The sequence below is a fragment of the Diabrotica virgifera genome, chromosome 6, assembly GCF_917563875.1.
Source record: "Diabrotica virgifera virgifera chromosome 6, PGI_DIABVI_V3a".
NCBI classification, from domain to species: Eukaryota; Metazoa; Arthropoda; class Insecta; order Coleoptera; family Chrysomelidae; genus Diabrotica; species Diabrotica virgifera.
The window spans coordinates 235687761-235710285 of record NC_065448.1 but is presented as its reverse complement, the minus strand read 5'-3'; the positions used below and the strand labels follow the sequence as shown (position 1 = coordinate 235710285).

At 30.8% G+C, this 22525-nt stretch overlaps 1 protein-coding gene and 1 long non-coding RNA gene across 3 annotated transcripts; both read right to left on the bottom strand.

Moving 5' to 3' along the window:
• Positions 1-2329: 2329 nt before the first annotated feature.
• LOC126887325 (zinc finger protein 160-like) lies at positions 2330-5301 on the bottom strand. The gene has a single exon (XM_050654773.1). The coding sequence runs from the start codon at positions 5288-5290 to the stop codon at positions 3650-3652; it is 1641 nt and encodes a 546-aa protein (XP_050510730.1). The 5' UTR covers positions 5291-5301; the 3' UTR covers positions 2330-3649.
• Positions 5302-17839: 12538 nt separating this feature from the next.
• LOC126887332 (uncharacterized) lies at positions 17840-21984 on the bottom strand. 2 transcript variants are annotated; one of them, XR_007699018.1, is made up of 3 exons: positions 19062-19659; positions 18695-18963; positions 17840-18348 (listed from the first exon to the last, which is right to left on the bottom strand). It is a non-coding gene; the product is annotated as an uncharacterized LOC126887332 (long non-coding RNA). The 2 variants fall into 2 exon arrangements; XR_007699017.1 differs by having other exon boundaries at positions 18695-21984.
• Positions 21985-22525: the final 541 nt, after the last annotated feature.

The window sequence follows — 22525 nt, the reverse complement described above, 5'->3', positions numbered from 1 at the left end:
TAAAAACCGACTTTTCGAAAAAGTACTAAGAGCCAAAAAAGTTTTAAAAGTATTGTGTTTAAGTAATGGTACTACAATAATAATTTAATTGGAACGTACACAAAAGTTTGGGGGGGTTTAAAGGAACTAAACCCCCATAAAATTTTTATAGGGTGTCCAAATTCCACTATAATTTTTTCTTAAGATGCTACTGTTATAAGAATGCCATATGTCCATTTTCAATAAAAAATCTTTAATAGTTTTCGATATATTGGAAAAAATCGATTTTCATTTTGTAACTTCAAAGGGTTGTAACTTTTTTTATATGCACATTTGTACTAAGGTAAGTTAGGTTCAATCAAACTATTTTTGGTCCCAGAATACGTGATTAAATTTATGACCTGTATTTTCGTTACACCCTGTATAATATGCTATAATAATAAAACGTAAAAAATACACACAATAATAGAAACACTGTATCAAAAATTTCACATATATTTATATGAAGATTTCTTCATTACAAAAGGTTTTGCATAAGTATACCTAGACATACAGTAAAATTTTGATATTGCCTCTGATCATACACCAGTAATTGCTACAATTAACTCTTCGATAGTAATAAAGATAGTAATAAAAGAAAAACCAGTAACCTTATGCAATAACATAACTGACTGGGATCTATTCCGATAGATAGATAAGAATGCAAAGACCTCTAGCACGTTCTTTAACGGTAAAATATTGCAAAACCTCTAAATTTTAAAGAACCGCTTGGATTGACATGAAATTTGGCACACACATAGCTAACAAGTCAAAGAAAAAAAGTGATATTGTGCCGATGTGTGCTTTTGCTCTGGGGGTGATTTTCACGCCCTCTTGGAGGTGAAAAAATGTACGTCCAAAGTAAGTCCGGAAATGGATAAACTGACTAATGTTAAGTAACTTTTGATCCATAGATTTTTTTCATTAAGTCAATACTTTTTGAGTTATTTGCCAGTGAATATGTTCATTTTTTCAACAAAATAACCACGTTTTTAGACGGTTTTTCGAAAATAACTCAAGTAGTAAGTATTTTTTCGAAAAAAACATTCTTAGCAAAAATATAGCCTGTAAATAAAAAAAAAATGGTGTAAATACCACGTCTCTATACCTAGTAGAAGCAGAGTTATATCTAATGAAAAATAGGTTCATATTCGTCAAATTCCAAAATGGAATACATTAACGTGAAATAACTAAAAATGAAGCACATTCCGGGGAAAACTCATTACAACTTATTTAAAGTGTTTAAAAATGTTGTTTTATAAAAAAATTCTAGCGTCAAAAGTAAACTATGTAGTTACGCTCAAAATAAAGCTAGTCCTTTTTTTTTTGTAAAAAAATCGGGAAAATCACCTCCTAATTAGTATCTCAAATGAACTTAATCATTACGACTTCACAAGTTTTTTGACTCGTGTACGTATTGTGTATATGATCTGTAGGTTTCATCGGTTCAAAGTCCTTATTTTTGAAAGGGCTGTAGTTGAAAGAGGTTGAACGAGTCACTGATCACGAATGTATGCAAATTTAGAAACAACAAATCTTAATCAGTTTTTGTCTTACAGAAAAACAAAAAATACAGGATTTATCAGGAGAAAATACAGAAGAAGAAAGAAATACAAAAAAAAAAACAAAAAATACAGAAGTTATTTTGAAAAAAAGCATATTTTTCAAAATTTTTTTTTTTTTAAATTTCACTTTAAAACCAAATTTCTTCAAAAATAATTCACTTTGAATCGATGAAACTTACAGATCATAAACACAACATAAATAAAATAATTTGTGGAGCAGTAACGATTAATTTCATTTCAGTTGTTAATTAGGGGTGGTCTTCCTGATTTTTTTTTGCCAAAACAAAAGGGACCAACTTTATTTTGAGCGTAACTTGCATAAATTTGATGCTAGAAACTTTTTATAAAAACAGAAATAAAGCTTTTTCTAAACACTTTAAAAAGTTATTATTGACTTTCTCCAAAAAGTGCTCATTTTTTTGGATATTTCATGTTGAAATATTCTATTTGAAATTTGGCGAATATGCACCTATTTTTCATTGGCTATAACTCTGGTTCTAAGCCTACACCATTTTTTACTTTTTTACAGACTATATTTTTGCTAAGAACGTTTTGTTCGACAAAATACTTACTTTTTGAGTTATTAGCGAAAAACCGTCTAAAAATGTAGCTATTTCGTTGAAAAATGACCATATTCACTCACAAATAACTCGAAAAGTGTTGACTTGGCGAAAAATTTCTATAGAACAAAAGTTGCTTAAAATTAGTCAGTTTATCCATTTCCAGACTTATTTTGGGCATATATTTTTTCACCCTCAAGAGGGGGTGAAAGTCACCCCCAGGACAAAAGCACACATCGGCACAATATCACTTTTTTTCTATGACATGTAAGCTATGCGTATGCCAAATTTCATGTCAATTCAAGGGGTTCTTTAAAATTTAGAGCAAAAACCGTGAAAGAATGTACTACTCGAAGATACGGTGGAGGTGGAGTACTTCACAACACTGGTCCAAGGGATAGCATGGAAATCAACCCCCACCACAACACCAAAACAAAAACAAGTAAACCGGCACTCAAATATCAGGGGAGATGATTAACGAAAAGAGAAGACTAAGGAACACTTGGCAAAGAACAAGGCATCCGGATGATAGACGAAGATACAATTGAACTGCAAGACAGCTAAAAGAAACAGAAGCCTTAAAAATAAACCACTCGCAGAATATCTACAAAACTTATCACCTTCAGCCGATACTAACTATAGTCTCTGGAAAGCCACAAAACACCTAAAACAGCCACGAGATCAAATCCCACAATTAGAAAATCTGATGTTATTTATACCTCTCAACTGTCTTTTTTCGGTTTTCGTATTTTGGTCTTTATGGACAACCTACACCTACTTATATGACACCGCACATGTATACAGTACCGTCAAAAACAATCTTTACAAAGTGAATAAAACGCAAAAGTCACAAGAATTATTGTTTTAATTTTACAAATGAATACTTTGCCATATCAATTTACTAGTTCAGTTGGGAATAAGCCACAAATTTTGCTTATTCCGAAATAAAATAGCAAATTGATGCGACAAATTTAATTATTATAATTAAGTATTAATTTGCAATATTAAAATAATAATTCTTATATTCGTTTTATTCACTTTGTAAAGATTTTCTTGTCGGCATTGTAACATAATGGGGCTTATACACCGCATACCTTGGTAGACCGCATACTATAGTACAACCCCGCATACTATAATAGCACCCATTTGTTTTTCTTAAATTTTAATAGTATGTTTCATATATTTTTTTTAAAGTTTATGGTTATTTATTATTTTGTATTGTTTATATTAAAAAAAAAAGATAAATTATTATTATGATAATATTACTATAATAATAATAGATTACTATAATACAAAATAGATTGGCATTTTTAGTTGAAGAAATCATTTCCAACAAAAAACGATAATTTTGGCAACATTGTACCATTCGACATTATTCGACTTTCAGTGACTTTTGTGCTGAAACAGTACAGAATGCAGTAGCCCGCTTGAGTATTTGATTTAAGGACCAAAATTGTGTAAACCGAACAAGCCAGTTGAGAAATTTTGGAGTTTAGGTATCAGTATTTAACATTTATAAGGTTTTTCACCAGTGTGACATTTTATATGCATATTTAAATTACCTTTTGTAGTAAACATCTTAGTACAAATTTTACATTTATAAGGTTTATCACCACTGTGAATTCTCATATGCACCTTTAAATTGCTTTTTAGAGTAAACTGCTTACTACAAATTTCACATTTATAAGATTTTTCACCAGTATGAATTCTTATATGATCGTTTAAACTCTGTTTTGCAGTAAACTGTTTATTACAGATTTCACATTTATAAGGTTTTTCACCAGTATGAATTCTCATATGATCCTTTAAACTATTTAGTTTAATCAACTGCTTACTACAAATTTCACATTTATAAGGTTTTTCATCAGTGTGAAATCTCATATTATGATCCTTTAAATTACATAGTTTAGTAAACTGCTTACTACAAATTTCACATTTATAAGGTTTTTCACCATTGTGAATTCTCATATGACGATTTAAATCACCTTTTTGAGTAAACAGCTTATTACAAATTTCACATTTATAAGGTTTTTCACCAGTGGGAAATCTCATATTATGATCCTTTAAATTACTTGGTGTAATAAACTGCTTACTACAAATTTCACAACTATAAGGTCTTTCACCAGTGTGAACTCTCATATGAGTACTTAGAGAAATTTTCTGAGTAAATTGTTTACAACAAATTTCACATTTATAAGGTTTTTCACCAGTATGAACTGCCATATGATTATTTAAAGAAATTTTTTGAGCAAATTGCTTAGAACATATTTCACATTTATAAGGTTTTTCACCAGTGTGACATTTCATATGCATCTTTAAATTACCTTTTGTAGTAAACATCTTACTACAAATTTCACAATTATAAGGTTTTTCACCAGTATGAACTGCCATATGAGTATTTAGAGAAATTTTCTGAGCGAATTGCTTAGAGCACATTTCGCATGTATAAGGATTTTCACCAGTGTGACATTTCATATGCACCTTTAAATTATCTGTTGTAGTAAACATCTTAGTACAAATTTTACACTTATAAAATTTTTTACTACTGTGATATTTCATATGAGTATTTAAATTACCTACTTTAGTAAACAGCTTACTACAAACTTCACATTTATAAGGTTTTTCACCACTGTGAATTCTCATATGCTCCTTTAAATTACCTTTTGTAGTAAACAGCTTACTACAAATTTCACATTTATAAGGTTTTCTACCAGTATGAACTGCCATATGTGTATTTAGAGAAGTGTTATGAGTAAACTGTTTAGAACAAATTTGACATTTATAAGGTTTTTCACCACTGTGAATTCTCATATGCTCCTTTAAATTACCTTTTGTAGAAAATAGCTTACTACAAATTTCACATTTATAAGGTTTTTCACCAGTATGAGCTGCCATATGCGTATTTAGAGAAATTTTCTGAGCAAACTGTTTAGAGCAAATATCACATTTATAAGGTTTTTCACCTGTGTGACATTTCATATGTGTATATAAATTACGTAGTTGAGTAAACTGCTTACTACAAATTTCACATTCATAAGGTTTTTCACCACTGTGAATTCTCATATGCACCTTTAAATTACTTAGTTGAGTAAACTGCTTACTACAAATTTCACATTTATAAAGATTTTCACCAGTGTGAATTCTCATATGTATCTTTAAATTACCTTTTGTAGTAAACAGATTATCACAAATTTCACATTTATATGGTTGTTCCCTAGTACTTGTTTTCAAATGTACTTGGGGAGAATTGAATGGTTTGGTACTTGCAACTTCTATTCTAATATCAGGTGGGGTATCTAAAATAAAAACCAGATTATAAGAATTTTTTTTTTACTAAAAGCAAGATATAATATGCTAGAATAACAATAAAACGTAAAAGATACACAAAATAGAATCATCAGGATCCCAGGTAGTGGAGTCAATGAAGTTGGATATGAGTTATACCTCAGATTTCGTTGAACCTCCATCGATTTTCATAAAAATTGGTAACTGGTTAAAGGATACCTCAAGGAACAAAGGTGGCATAGTGCCAACTTGCGCTTTTTGCATTTTAGGGGTGAAATACACCCCTTTTTTAAAAATTATTTTTTAGATTTCTGAAAGTGTAGTCACTAAATTTTCACTTCCTATTTCATTGAACCTTCATCGATTTTCATGAAAATGGGTAAGTAGTTAGAGGACACCTTAAGCAATAAAAGTTATATAGCATCAACTTGCGCTTTTGCATTTTAGGGGTGCAATACACCCCTACTTTTTAAATTGTAAGAAATGCAGATTTCCGCATTATGGCGCAAGTAATCTCGTTTAATTAAGAAAAATAAATATATTTTTTTTATATTTATGTGCAGGAATTACATTTTTTTTTAATTTTTCAAACCTTATAGCAACCAAAAATCCGAAAATTAACAAGTCGAAAATCACGAAAACCTTATGCTTCTATATTTCTGAAAGTGTAGTCACTGAATGTTTTCACCCACGATTTCTTTGAACCTTCATCGATTTTCATGAAAATTGTTAAGTAGTTAGAGGATACCTCAAAAAACAAAAGCGATATGGCACCAAGTTGCGCTTTCTGCATTTTAGGGGTGAAATCCACCTTTTTTTAATGATAAAAATGCAGATTTCAGCATTCTGGCTCAAGCAATCTCGTTTAATTAAGTAAAATAAATATTTTTTTACATTTATGTGCATGATTTATAATTTTTATTAATTTTTCAAACCTTATAGCAACCAAAAATCAGAAAATTAGCAAATCGACAATCACGAAAAAAATTATTCTTTTATATTTCCAAAAAGGCAGTCACTGAAGGTTTTCACCCCTGATTTCGTTGAACCTCCATCAATTTTCATGAAAATTGGTTAGTTAGAGGATACCTCAAGAAACAAAAATGATGTGGTACTAACTTGCGCTTTTATCCTGGGGGTGGATGTTACCCCTTCTCATGGGTGAACACTATAGAGGAGTAAATTCTAAGCAAACTTACTTTTATCAAGTTTATAAATTTTTTATTTAAATAATGTTTCATAATTTAATAAAATATTATTGGTACAGTAAAATCTGTCAATAACGGCCACTAAAAATAGAAAACCATTGGCCGTTATAGAAATATGGCCGCTAATGCTAGGTTTCCTTTTCCACAAATACATAAAATATAATTGAAAATTTATTTATTTTAGTAATTAAAGCAAATCTAATTAAATATAATTCTACAAACAAACGGAACATACCTTTCATTAGATATCGCAAATCACTTTGGCTGATTTTGTTTGCATATATATTATGTTTGAGGAATCCCTTTTTTGTGAGACTGGATATAGGACATTTCTCAAGTATGAATACACATTCATGGTATATCGTTGCTATAAAGGGATAATAATCTGTGCAATGTTATGGTACAGGCTACGTTTAATATGAAGTAAATGTGGAAGATATACACTGGTTATTCATTTCAATTTAATTTGATTGTTTTTTAATAGTTTACAATATTTAAAATAATTAAAGATATAAAGTTAGGGATTTCAAAAATAAATTCAGTTCTCACTGGCAGGGTGGGAAATAATAAAGTGCCATACAATAGCATTTCATTACAATGCTCATTACAGGTATTACAGGCTGCTCCGTTTGAGAAAACTCATACTCTCAAACATTGATAAAACACTCATTCAGTTTCGACCAACCCTGTATTAGCTAAAATTAAACGTATTGCTAGATTAATAATTTTTAACAATAATAGACTATATTAAAAATCACTTGAACATAAATTGATTTTCCGACGTCAAATCACTACAATTATACAGGGGGTGAATATTGCTATGTAATTTGAAAAAAAAACTTAATTATATTTTAAACTACTTCGTCACAAAACCTGATATTTTCAGAAATAAAACATAGAGGAGAATCCAAAAATGTAAAAATATACAGGGTGTTCCATTAAACAAAAGATAATTTTGTTTCACCCTGTCAATATGGGTGGCCCTGTATATTTGGAAATGTATTTAAATTCTGATATTATCTATGCCTCAATCTCACCTAAATAAACTTTTTTCGTATCTCCTACAACAAACGACTAATTGTACTTCCCACAACTTGTATACATACAAAATCTCCGCTATAAAATTTTTTCAAAGAAAATGTTATTGGTTTTTTTAAAATAACTCCGTTAATTTTTGAAATTACGTTCTTTGGAAAGAAAGAGGTACCCAAAGAAGTCAAAACACAAGTGTACCAAAAAGTGGTTCGACCATCAATCGTCTATGGGAGTGAGTCGTGGACGCTAACAAAGAACAATAAAAGAAAAATCAAAGCTACAGAGATGAGAATCTTGAGAAAAATATAAGGGGTCACACGAAGAGACAAAATAAGAAACGACACAATAACTCAAGCTCTAAAGATAAAACCCATAGAGACAATTATAGGGGAACGACAGTTAGGATGGTTGGGCCACATCCACAGACTAAACGACACAAGAATAACGAAAAAAGTATATGAAGTCAGAGTACAAGTAAAAAATAAAGTAGGTCGCCCAAGAATGAGATGGGAAGAACAAGTTAGACAAGAGGCAGAGAAGAGAGGACTGCAATGGAGTATGGCAAAACAATTGGCTCAAAATAGAACAGCATGGAAAAGAAGTATCAAAGAAGCACCATAAGATTAAAACATATGGACAGAAAAATGGGTCAAATAAGTAATTTATATTTATTAAAATTGTATTGTTAAAATAAAAGTTTTGTATAATTATTAAAATGTATTGAAATGTAGATATTGAACTAGTTGTAAACAGCCCAACACCGAAAGGTACGAATGGGCTTAACTGATTAAATAAAAAAAATAAAAATTAAAATTTTTGAAATATGACATTTATCCAAAAACCATTACAAAGCTAAGTAAAAGGTCTATAACACTGTATTAAGCATTATTTTCTAAATACTTTATTTTTTTTTAATACAAGGTGAAAGGGCCCCGGTTACATGGTTCTCGCAGTAAAATTTAGCTTTTAAATGTTTCTATCTCGGTTATTTTTTGTCGTAAAAAAATATTAAAAAAAGAAAAAGCTTAAATAAAGTTAAAACCAAAATTTTGTTCTGTACCATTTTTTAAGTATATCGAGCATTTTTGGAGTTATTATCAAAAGAAAATGAAATTCACGAAAATTTGAAAAATTCTAATTTTTTTAATCGTATTTTTTTTTTTCAAAAATATGCATTCTAAACTGGTCAAAATTATTGAAGTTATTACTCATGTTAAAATAAATAAAGTTTTAAATGGGTTACTATAAATTTTAATTTTTGTAGAAATGACGTATGTTTCATTTTTCATTCTTCCCTAAAAAATCTGAAAGGGTCCTCTTATTTCTATCATAACTTGCTTAATTTTAATGCTATCGACTTCTTATATAGCTTTTTGATAGTTACCTATAAGTACTTTATTAAAATGTTTTGTATCTATATTTAACAAAGTGCATCGTTTTCCTGTTATTTAAGCTTGAATACTAAGATTTGAGTACTCGCGGAAAAAAAATATACATTCAATTGCATATAACTCACTTTGTATTAGTCCAGAAAGCCACTGCGCATCCGCTAGGAAAAATATTCTAATTCGGATTTTTGCACAATCTTACTCAAAAAGGACTCCTTTTAACAAATTTGCATGTTGCCAAGACCAAAAGGTGGTCAAAAATTTTTTAAACGTTTTTTTTTGTTTTTTTCTTAAAATTATTTTTTTTTGTATGGAAAAAGTTTTTTTTTAGGTTTTTTGGATCATTCCAAACAGAAAAGGTCTTTAGTGACTTTTCTCTAAAAATGATAGTTTTTGACATATAAGCGATTAAAAATTGAAAAATTGCGAAATCGGCCATTTTTAACCCTCAAAAACTATGTGAAAAACTGAAAATTTTAATGTTGTCAAGGTAGGTAGATATTCTTTAAACATCGATTGATGAAATCCCGAAGAGTTTTTTGCAATACAATATTCAAAACTCCTTTGTTTTTTAATTGCGAATCAAGCGTGCGCGACACTATTTTCCATCGACAGTATGGTGCAAATGAAAGGAATAAATTTGTTATTTCGTAAACCGGCGACTTAAGGAAAAATCCCGAAACAGGTCGATTTTTATTTTTAAGTTATGATATTGTGGCATATATGGTATACTAGTGACGTCATCCATCTGGACGTGATGACGTAATCGATGATTTTTTTAAACGAGAATAGGGGTCGTGTACTAGCTCATTTGAAAGGTTCTTCAATTCTCTATTCAGTAATATAAACATTTACATAATTATTTATACGGGGTGTCCAAAAAATTTTTATTAAATTAAATTATTTGACAAAAAAAGAAGTAGAAGGACACCCTGTATAAATAATTATGTAAATGTTTACATTACTGAATAAATTCGAATTGAACAACCTTTCAAATGAGCTACCACACGACCCCTATTCTCATTTAAAAAAATCATCGATTACGTCATCACGCCTAGACGGATGACGTCACTAGCATACCATATATGCCACAATCTCATAACTTAAAAATAAAAATCGACCTATTTCTGGCTTTTTCCTTAAAGTCGCCGGTTTACGAAATAACGAATTTATTCCTTTCATTTGCACCATACTGTCGGTGGAAAATAGTGTCGCGCACGCTTGATTCGCAATTAAAAAACAAAGGAGTTTTGAATATTGTATTGCAAAAAACTCTTCGGGATTTCATCAATCGATGTTTAAAGAATATCTACCTACCTTGGCAACATTAAAATTTTCAGTTTTTCACATAGTTTTTGAGGGTTAAAAATGGCCGATTTCGCAATTTTTCAATTTTTAATCACTTATATGTCAAAAACTATCATTTTTAGAGAAAAGTCACTAAAGACCTTTTCTGTTTGGAATGATCCAAAAAACCTAAAAAAACTTTTTTCCATGCAAAAAAAAATAATTTTAGGAAAAAAACAAAAGAAAAAACGTTTAAAAAATTTTTGACCACCTTTTGGTCCTGGCAACATGCAAATTTGTTAAAAGGAGTCCTTTTTGAGTAAGATTGTGCAAAAAATCCGAATTAGAATATTTTTCCTAGCGGATGCGCAGTGGCTTTCTGGACTATATATGTAATAAAGGATTTTTCGAATAAGGAGCTTATTTATTTTTATATTATATTCGATTTTGGTAATAACAACTTTTTTAAAGAAACTTATGGTTTTTGAGTTATTTATGAAAAATGCTTTAAAACATGGATTTTTTTCAGGAAAAATCAAAACTTTTGATCTTTTATAACTCAAGAACTATTGATTTATTGGAATAACTTTATATAACAAATTTTACTTATAATTTGTCCCTCTATCGATTAGTGGTATTATTTTTAATAAAATAATTTTCACCCCCGAGAAAGGGTGGTATCCACCCCCAGGGTAAAAGCGCAAGTTGGCATTATGTCACCTTTGTTCCTTGAGGTATCCTCTAACTACTCACCAATTTTCATAAAAATCAATGGAGGTTCAACGAAATCGGAGGTGAAAACCTTCATTGACTCCACTAAGGCCTATTTTCACCATTTACTACTATGGTCCTTCTCAGAGGCATTTTTCAGTACGTCACAAGTGACAGAAAAAAAGGTAAGTCCGTGACACATTTATAACATTTATTCTAACATGATATTTAAGTTAAATGTGACAGTTGTCAGAATCCTACAGCCAAGAATTAAAAGGATATTTCAGTATAACCCTTTTATTTTCAAATTTGGTATAAAAAAAAATCAATAATTGTGTTTATTGCATTTATAAAATGGTATTTTCTTTGATTTGTATGGTCTTATAAATTGTACAGATTATAGTCGTATATAGGGTGAGGCAGATAACTGGCCTATTAGAAATATCTCGAGAACTAAAGGCAACAGAATCATGAAAACTGGAATAAAGGGGTTTTGAAGGATGATCTATTAAATAAAAATATTTTCATCTCTTTGCAACTTCCGGTTATACCGGAAATTGCTTATAACTTCGTTTTTTTAATGGGACACCCTGTATATTTTTACATTTTTAAATTCTCTTCGATGTCTTCTTTCTTAAAATATGAGGTTTTGTAATATTATACAGGGTATTTTAAAAGATAATTACGTTTTTTTTTATTAATTTCGCAGCAACATTCACACCCTGTAGAATTGTAGTAGTTTGACATCTAAAACTCTACTTACGTTCAAATGATTTTTAATATACTCTACTATTGTTAAGAAGCATTAGTATAGCTAAATTTTTAATTTTAGTATACAGGGTTGGTCGAAAATCGGAATGAGTATTTTCTGAGTTTTCTTAAATAGAACAACCTGTATTTTTGTATTGTAGTGAAATATTTTATAGTAGGTACTTTTTTATTTCTTAAGCATTCCCTATACCTAACTGCTTTAATTTGTGAGTTATTGGTGATTCAAGCTAAACATTAATTGCAACAAAAAATACGTAAAATTTTATTAGGCTGGCCGTGAAAATACTCAATCCCAAATAATTTTTCAGAAATAAACACATATTAGAGAGATTTTGCACCTCTTAAAATAACCACTGATTTTGGCTCCGCTATGGTTAACTTTATTAAGCATAACGATTACGGCAACGTTAAAAAGCAGAGTTTTTGCAGCCTGTCAAGTAGGTTTTTCGTGTCATCGTTATCGTTATTTAAACATAACCTCACTTCACAACGTTATTGTAATTTTAAGCATATACTTGAATAGTTTTTGATATTTTAATTTATAGGTCATCAAAATTAGAATCTATGTAAATGTAATTTTACTGATTTTTTTACATTCTGGCAACAAAGCAATTTAACCATTACTATAACGATAACGATAAGCACTACTTTAAACCTCCGTAAATTACGGAATCCCTTATGTTTAATAACGACAACGGATCATATATTCGCTACTGCGCAGACGTAGTATAACGATAACCAAAACGGAATTGCAAAATAAGAGGTGCAAAATCTCTCTATTAATCCAGACTGGTCCTTAAAATTACCAATAATGGTTTAGCTATCAAAATACCTACGTAGTTAAGATTGTTGGTGCGATTAACAATTAAGCACAAATTAAAGCAGTTAGGTATACGGAATGCTTAAGAAATAAAAAAGTATCATAAAATATCATTTCATTACAATACTAAAATACAGGGTGTTCTATTTAAGAAAACTCAGAAAATACTCATTCCGAGTTTCGACCAACCCTGTATACTAAAATTAAAAATATAGCTATACTTATGATTCTTAACAATAGTAGAGTATATTAAAAATCATTTGAACGTAAGTAGAGTTTTAGATGTCAAACTACTACAATTCTACAGGGTATTAATTTTGCTACGAAATTAATAAAAAAACGTAATTATCTTTTAAAATACCCTGTATAATATTACAAAACCTCATATTTTAAGAAAGAAGACATCGAAGAGAATCCAAATATGTAAAAATATACAGGGTGTCCCATTTAAAAAACGAAGTTACAAGCAACTTCCGTGATAACCGGAAGTTGCAAAGAGATGAAAATATTTTCATTTAATAGATCATCCTTCAAAACCCCTTTATTCCAATTTTCGTGATTCTGTTGCCTTTAGTTCTCGAGATATTTCTAATAGGCCCTTTATTTGTCTCACCCTGTATATAATTCGTAAATCATTTTCTGTTCGATTATAGCGTCATCTATCAACAACTAGAATAAATGTTATAAATGACGGTGATTACGGACGTACCTTTTTTTCTGTCACTTCCAACTTAGGGCGGACTGCCATGTATCCGATTTCCGACAATACGTTGATTCGAACGTATTCTCATTGGTAAGAACATATTTTCGCGCCGAATTTCATCCGAAATTTTTTACTACGCTTCCGACATCGGATAAAGATAAATTTATTTTAACTTTTTCCGATAAAACGGATGTTTTGTAACCTCATACACACACCCCAATAGTTCTGTAGATTCAATTTATTGAAACATGGATTTTAATCGAAGTTATGTTCGTAAAGTTAATAAAACCCTATTATTATTATGTCTGCTTCTTTTAATTCGCAAAAGATTTCTACAAATCTTACATTTTCAATTTCATATATGTGGTTATTATGGATAACCAAGAAGAAACTATTAGGGAATCCATCGACCTGTCAAAGTTAAATCACGTGATCTTTGGTTGGCACACAAAACTGTTCTTAACCTAAACTCAATGTAATTATTGATTTTTCTTATTTGTTTTTTGTCGTGATTTTGAGGTAGTATAGTATTTAAAGACATTCATCAGATTAATTATTTTATAAACTTTACGTTTTTGGTGATTTTGAGTGCTGACAACATGCTAGTGATGAGCAAAACAAGAACAAGACCAAGACCAGGCTAGTCTTGGTCTTGGTCTTGTTCTTGCAAGCTTGGTCTTGGTCTTGGTCTTGCAGCTAAAAGGCAGTCTTGGTCTTGGTCTTGGTCTTGCACTAGCCGGTCTTGTTCTTGGTCTTGGTCTTGCTGCAAGAGTCTTGCTAGTCTTGCTTTTTTGGTAGTAATAATTTGAACCAAACAATTTCGAATAAAATGTACATTGAAATAAATAAAGATGTGAAGAATGAAACTATATTTTTTGCTTTAAAATTTTAACAGAATGTAGAATGTAGTTTCAAACGGATACCAATTTTAACATTATACATTCACCTAATGACCTAATTATTTCCCTCTATATAAAGGGATTAGAGTATATTTTTATAATGGTAATGTTAATCAGTAGGAAAAACCTAACCTAATTGCCGACTTTGGTTGTGTCACGTTGTGTTTTGCATGCTATCGATACCTGCCGCCTGCCTTCAGACCACGTGTTGAGTCTGGATTATTGTTTATTGCCCCTGTATTTTAATAAAATGTTAAAGAAAAAGAGCTTCTTAAAGATGCCACAAATGGTCGGGGCCCTTCAGTTCACGGATTTTACGAAAAGGGATAAACGGTTTATAGTTGTTAACAGATAATGATCTGCTCCTTTCACTCGAACACTGTAGTATTTATCCTACGAGGGTCAAATTTAAGAACATAAATTAATTTTTTTTAAGAGAACACAAAAATCAAATATTTTTTACTCTATTTAATCATTATTTAATATAATTAACTTTTTTTATAAACTAACTAAAACCATTGATTATAAACTTACCCAGTATTAATCAATGCTAAAACATACTTTTTAGTACATACGTACATATTTACCATACCTATTTATAGACCTAATACTATAACATAATAACTAAACCTAATGGGGAGTTATAAACGCTTAATTCTGTAATTTGTTATCTTGCAGTTCTTTAATTTTATTTAAACTACATTGCTCTCGTAACACGAGTTATTCGCACTTTTTATTTTCACATATTTTTGGATTGAATACCCATTATGACATTTAAAAAGTTGAAAATATTCGGATGTGGGTAGTAAAAACTAGAATTTAAAACACACTGAAATGATGCGCATGTGCGGCACATACTATTTGTACTACTGGTCCTTTCTGGGGAAAACCTAGATTCTTCCAAATAGTTTTCCAACTATGAAATCAGTAAAATTCTTTACACGTTTGTCATCCGGGATTTTCACAAATAATTCAACTTCCAACTTTCGTTTATTGTAAAAAATTAATCCAAAAAATAATTTTAAAAATTTCCCAGTATCGGAATTTTTGTCATTATATTCAGAAACTGAACCTAAGCTTTAGATTTTGCGATACCAAGCTTGACACATTACAATCGACAACCAGGTATTTTTTATTCAGGCCACAATGCTTTCACAGCATTGTAAATCCCTTTTCAAAATCTATTATGATATTTTTTATATTCATTTTAAATTTAACGACCTACATTTTTCCTCGATTATGCGAAAAGAATTGAAATAAGTGTAAGTATTTTTATTAGACAAAAAAGCGAAAACTACTGGTAAATAAAAACCGTTTTAATTGCATTTTTTTAAATGGATTACCCTATCTATAATTACATTTTTTGTCTTACAAGTAACTTCAATTGTCCTTGAACTGTCGCCGTTTGAAAACTGGCCTTCTGGACACTTTGAAGGTTGAGAAAATGCAAACCGTTTGACTTAATCAAAACGACTTAAAAATATAACCAAAATATTATGTATTTTAAAAATTCGATATTGTTTAAGGTTTCTTACAATGTCAGTATATATTATTGAACTAAATAAATAAAGTTAAATAATAAAAAACCAACTTCGCAAAAAGTGCAAGAGTCTTGCAGGTTGGTCTTGGTCTTGCGTGGTCTTGCAAGGTTCGGTCTTGGTCTTGTTCTTGCAAGCTTGGTCTTGGTCTTGGTCTTGCAACCAAAGGGCGGTCTTGGTCTTGGTCTTGGTCTTGCTGCAAGACCAAGACCAAGACCGCAAGACCAAGACCAGTCTCGCTCATCACTACAACATGCCTGTGACTTGTATATTAGTGAACTGTGGAAGTCCAACTGATCGGGATAATGTTAATTTTAATTTGTTTTTTTGTCCTGATTTTGAGCTAATATAGTATTTAAAGACATTCATTAGATTAATTATTTTATAAACTTTACGTTCTTGGTGGTTTTGAGTGCTGACAACATGCCTGTCACTTGTATAATAGTGAACTGTGCAAGTCCAACTGATCAGAATAATGTTAATTTTAATTTGTTTTTTGTCGTGATTTTGAGCTTAATATAGTATTTAAAGACATTCATTAGATTAATTATTTTATAAACTTTACGTTTTTGGTGATTTTGAGTGCTGACAACATGCCTGTGACTTGTATAGTAGTGAACTGTGGAAGTCCAACTGATCAGAATAATGTTAATTTTAATTTGTTTTTTGTCGTGATTTTGAGCTTAATATAGTATTTAAAGACATTCATTAGATTGATTATTTTATAAACTTTTCGTTTGTAGTGATTTTAAGTGCTGAGTGAGAACATGCCTGTAATCTGTATAGTAGTGAACTGTGGAAGTCGAGCTGATCGGATAATGTTAATTTTTTTCGTGTTCCCTCTATAGGGCTTTTCATTCACAGTCATTTGTTTTGAGCTTCTGTCATATAATCCGTGTATAGTAATATTATACACGGATTATACAACATCTGACAGAAGCTCGAAACAAATGACAATCGATGAAAAGCCGTATTAGAAACTCATTTATGTTTCCTCACCTAACTAAATTGTCAAATAACAGGACGCACTCATGCTAGGAATTATGGTTTTTATTAATATTATTACAATTATTTATATGTGACACTAACGTAACTAGTGACATTCATTTTTAGGCCAATGTGACAAACTTTATTAATAGTACTAAATTTTAACATTTATCCCCTATTTTGTTAAAACAATATTATTTTGTTTTTCATTCTATTCAAAATAAATGCAGTTTTGACAGGGAATTTGTTTTGTTATTTATTCCATATAGACCTGGATCCCGCGTACCAAAAAAAAGTTGATTAATAGCAAGCTGAAAATTTATTAATAGCTTAATGGTGTCTAGTCCGACAAACTTTGATGTACGGGAACACTGGAAGTTTTAACTGTGGAACAGGTTAAAAATTTGGAACGTCAAACTACGAAAATGTTTATGTAATTTGTCAGATAAAACTTCCAATTGATTTGCTACCAATTCATTAAACTCTCATGCAAAAACCAGACTGGTGAAAAAATCACCAACTGGGCATTTTAATGAGTAGAAGACGAAGACCATGTCAAACTACAGGAATCATGTTGGTTAGTAATAGCAGTCTGATTTTTGCATGAGAATTTAATGAAAGGATAACAGATCAATTGGATGTTCTGTCCGACAAAATATATGGGATGTTTTTGTAATCTGATGTTCCAAATCTGAGTTTCCAAACTGTTTCACAATTAAAACTACCCCTGTTCCAGTGTCACAATACATCAAAGTTTGTCCAACTGGACACCGTTAAGCTATTAACAAATGTTCAGCTTGCTATTAATCAATTTTTTTGGTACACGGGATCCAGACCTAATAGGTTTGTTCATAGTACGACACAAACGATTAGCAACTGCTGCCAACCATCAGATGCATGAGCAGTTAACAGTTAGCGTTGTGCAGTTAATAGTTAGCATTCATAGACTACGAATGCACATGTGTCTGATGGTTGGCAAGAGTTGCTGATCGTTCTACGAACAAACCTATCAGTAAGCACAATTTGTGATATCCATGGGTAGTTACTAACAGAAAGAGGCAGGATTTGGTTTTTTAAAACATTTATTTTAGAGTCAAAACATAGTCATACCTTAAACGATAAATGAATATTATTATTACAAGTTGATACTAATTACAAAAATAAATACACATTTAAAAGACCAATACATAATTACTCATGATGAAGAAGTACATTATAATTAAAAATGAATAACCATTTTCATATCGCTGCAACACAATGCCAAAGCCATCTTATATTTCAATTCGTTTAGTGAGCGCAACAAGCACTCTGACCGAACAGTTTCAAAACTCATTAGTTTTTCATCAGAGAATGCATATGTTGCTATCTCCAAACCATGTAGCTGTAACATATGTACATACATTGGGTTCTTCGTCTGTCTTGCCCTGAGCATACTAAGCTAAAAATAGGATTGCTGCAATATGGCTATTACCGGCCATACGCATACAATGTGAATTTGCTATGTCATCAGAACTGGCTATCACCCCACCCAAGCATTTAGTCGTTTAGCATTGGATTTTTGGAAATGCTTCACCTAAAAAAAATATTTTATTTTTTTGGAAATTCTTTAACTACAAAAATTTATTTTTATTAGAGTATTTGCGTTCTTTACAATGATTGAGAATATTTTATTTAAAATCAGACATTCATATAATATAAGTTTAGAACAATCATGACAGTAATTCAAATATATGGCAGTAATAAATCATTTTCAGAGAATTATGGAGTTCGCAGTTTACAGATTAGGACGATGATATGTCTGGTTTCATACAGATATATAAACGTAAATAAATCTAATATTTAAAACCAATTTATCCAAAAGACACTAATACTGTTATCCATATATTTCTTAATGGTGAATAAATAAAATAAAGGCATACCTTTCCCACAATAATATGGAAATCAGGAAATCATTAACAATTTTTACTCCATTCAAAACAAATCCAGCTGTAAAATATTTATGTGCCTGAAGGCTTTTGTATGCTTTCATCTGCTGCTTAGAGTAGCAACTGTGACATATCAGACTCCACCAGATATGTATAAATATCTATAATAGTAACTTGATGGACTGCACTTTACTGTAAAATCTAATTCTGACTGAATTGCGTATGGATCTAAATCCCCAATTATTTTCAGCTTCAATAAATATCTAGAACAATAAAAGAAATAATGTTATTGCTTGCAAAATTCATCATTATTGATAAATATCGGGGCAAAATGAACAGTAAAAAAAATTGTTTCGCCTACCTTTCTCGCAACATCTGGAGTTTCCAATAATAATTTCCTTAAATAATCAGTTTGCATTGTGGTAAAGTTTATAAAGTTCACAAAAACAGGAAACGAATTCCAAATGAATCCAAAATACGACGATAAACAATGAAAAATCATTGAAAAATAGATGCAAACATAACCTCTTTGTTAGTGTGTGCCAACCAGAGGTCACGTGGTTTGGATTGCCTAATGGAAGAGATTAAGAGATTGGAGATATTATCTCTTCCATAGTTTTTTCTAGGTTATCCATAATAGCCACAATAATTTATAAAGCAGGAGAAGGGAATAGTTCCAATGCACAGTAAAACAACAATTACTAACCAAACAATAAACAAAAAATTGACAGTTTTTATAGGGATTTTCGCAACCGACAATCGCAACCATGTGACTAGCGTCTAAATAGCAACTGGAAAAGAGACGATTTTCATATCGATGGCTTAGTGTGAAAACCTCGTATCTAATTTTTTCGAAAATGACATATTGGTGGTTTTAGTTTGAAAACCTTGTATCTGTATCTCACGATTTACAACTGTTAGGAAAAAAGAATGTGTGTGTACTTTGTACGCACGTAAGAAGTTATACCTCTATTATATGATTTCTTAAAAATAAATATACTTTAAACAGTTTGTTTTAATTTTTTTTAAACACCAAACTACTTTAGTGCTTACCTCTTTCAAAAAAATAAAAAAAAAAGTATAGGATTGCACTGGATTCGAACTCAAGACCTCTCGATCTCTGGCCGAATGCTATACCAAATACGCTACGAAGACTGTGTCTGTGTCGGTTCGGACGTACCTAATGACAATTCACGGTAACAAACAGACAAGGTGAATAAATAGACAATAAAATGTTTTAATAATACTCATCTTACTCCTGAGGAAGACAAATCCAAAGACACAAAAATTATAATAAATATATTTACTAAAAACACTAATCACTAATATATTCTTTTCACACCTTTTCTTGCACTGATATATTTATACATAACTAGAAGGATTTAGCGACTAAACGCCATACTGCCTATGTGCGCATGCGCGCAGTATTATGAAATTTTACTCTCAATCGCGCCTAAAGAAGTATAACTTCAAAAATCGAAATACACTAGACTATTTTCTACAACCGAAAAAAGAAACCACGTATATCAATTGCTCTCTTGATTTAGTGTGAATACCACGTATGTATATTTATAACCAAGAATTTGGTACTTAATCTGGAGTGTTTGTTTGAGAGATTCGACTTGCAGAAATGTTTTTTTGTGAACAACAAAAGGTAGTCCGGCATATAGAAACATTTTATGTTCGGCATATATAACAAAAGATTTGTATTGTATCGACCTAGTATTTGGAGGTGTGCAATAAGCTATGACAAAATGAAAACCTCGTAAATAATAATAAACAACTTCATTTGAGATGAAAAACACGTATATCAAGATATACGAGTTTATCATAGTTACTTGGGCAAAGGCTCTATATACTGCAAGGATATTTACGTGTTTTTCATAGTTAATATTTGTATTTCCAATTTAATAGCAACATTTAACACTTTTAGCTCTAGGCCAATATCAGATATTTGTCTCAATGTGCTCGAATTAAAAATACGTAACGTAATTTTTGTTTTTAGGTTATATTATGCAGAAAAACAGTTTTTTGCCTCTCCTGTAAAATTGTAATTTAATGAGATACGAGGTTTTCACACTAAGCCATCAATATGTCGGAAATCGGATACATGGGACTCCGCCCTTAATGCGTTAAAAAGAAATCGAAAAACTGTGACGCATCGAAAGATGCCTCTGAGAAAGAGTATAACAAGCTAATTTTTCTTGAGTAACTTCATTTTGACAAGACGCTCAACTTTTTTCCTTACAATAATTTTCGTATGTGGTAGATAACAAAGATAGCAGGGCTAGTCCAGTCGAGTTAGACAAATATGTAATAGTCATAACCTTGCATGCCAAGTTTCCCCAAATTTTATTTTTCTAATCTTTAGGGAGGGTTAATAGTAGTGTAAATTTAAAATCTCGACTGAATTCCGCCGTTGCGTTAGCCGTCATTTTGATTTTAAACGGGAACCATTTTTGCCCAATATCTCCGCCATAAAAGTATGAGAACTAAAAAGCCCATTTGCAGAGGAGCGCATCTCTCAAACTACAAATGATGCCAGGTATATCTTGACATCATAAATCACATATTTCCTCAAGACAGAAGTGCCCCTGGCAAAATAAACACACCTCAACCAGCCAAAATAACAAAATATAGTAACACGAATGAAGAAAAGTCAATAGCTATGACGTATGCAGAAGCTGCGGCAGAACATTATAATTTCAAAAATTTTAAAATTTTTTGATTATTACTTAATAATATAGAGGTCGCTTCGGACTTTTTCCGTTTAGCTACTTTCTTCATTATTTCAAAATTGTCAGTAACAGCTGTTCAATGTAAAATGGTAGCCATTGTGTAGTACTGACATTATTATTATATTTTATACACTGCACTGGACACTGGAATAAGTGTTACCCCCATATTAACTTATTTATTTTTAGCACATTAACGAAAAGCTCAGGCATGACGATTTTTAAAATAATCATAGTATATTATAACATCAATGTTTCGAACTTTACGCGATCCCTCTTCAGGTGACAGGCATAACTTTGACTTTTGAAGTTATACTTCTGTAAGCACGACGCATGCTCACACCTACAGTATGGTATGAATTGGGACGTTATACGGGATCTGATTGGGTGTTAAAATCATCTGTCAATAATTGTTCAAATGGAGATTCTGGATAAACAAAAGTTGTGTATATTAGTTTTTATTGTTGTGAGGACAGACACAAAAGCAAGTTTATAATTGTAGTGACTTTTTAAATAGTTTTTAAAAGCAACAGGTACTTAAAAGCAAAAGTAACAAGCTTATTGTAAATGTTCCAGTATTGTAATAAAAAATTACAAATTAGGTACATGCCTATTTGAAAAATGTACCTACCTAGCTAGTAGGTAATGCTTTGATTTACATAATTTGATTACCAACAAAAATCTCCATCTAATATATTGCTTTTTTAGTCTATATTTTGTCATATTTTAATTACACAAGAATCAAACTTATTTGATTAAACTAACAGAATAAGCAACTGTCAAAAATTTTTTAAAACGTTTAGTTGCTAGGTATATCTTCCCACTTCATTCACATGTATCGGTAGTTAAATTCTGCGTGGGGTGAGTTCAAAATAATCTAAACCTGATAGGCGCAGGTTCAATTCCCAATGCAAATTTTTATTTTTTTTTATACATTTTATGATTTTCTTAATAACACTATATGGCGAAACCGACATATTAACACTGAGATGAAGTCAAGAATTTATAAAGCCAGTGTAAGACCAATAATGACATATCCGATACAGCCACAACACAAAGACTACTGGAAACGGCAGAGATGAGAGTACTG

Excerpts from the sequence above, each read along its gene's own strand:
- LOC126887325 (XM_050654773.1), bottom strand. The coding sequence starts at position 5,290 with ATGAGAATTCACACTGGTGAAAATCTTTATAAATGTGAAATTTGTAGT.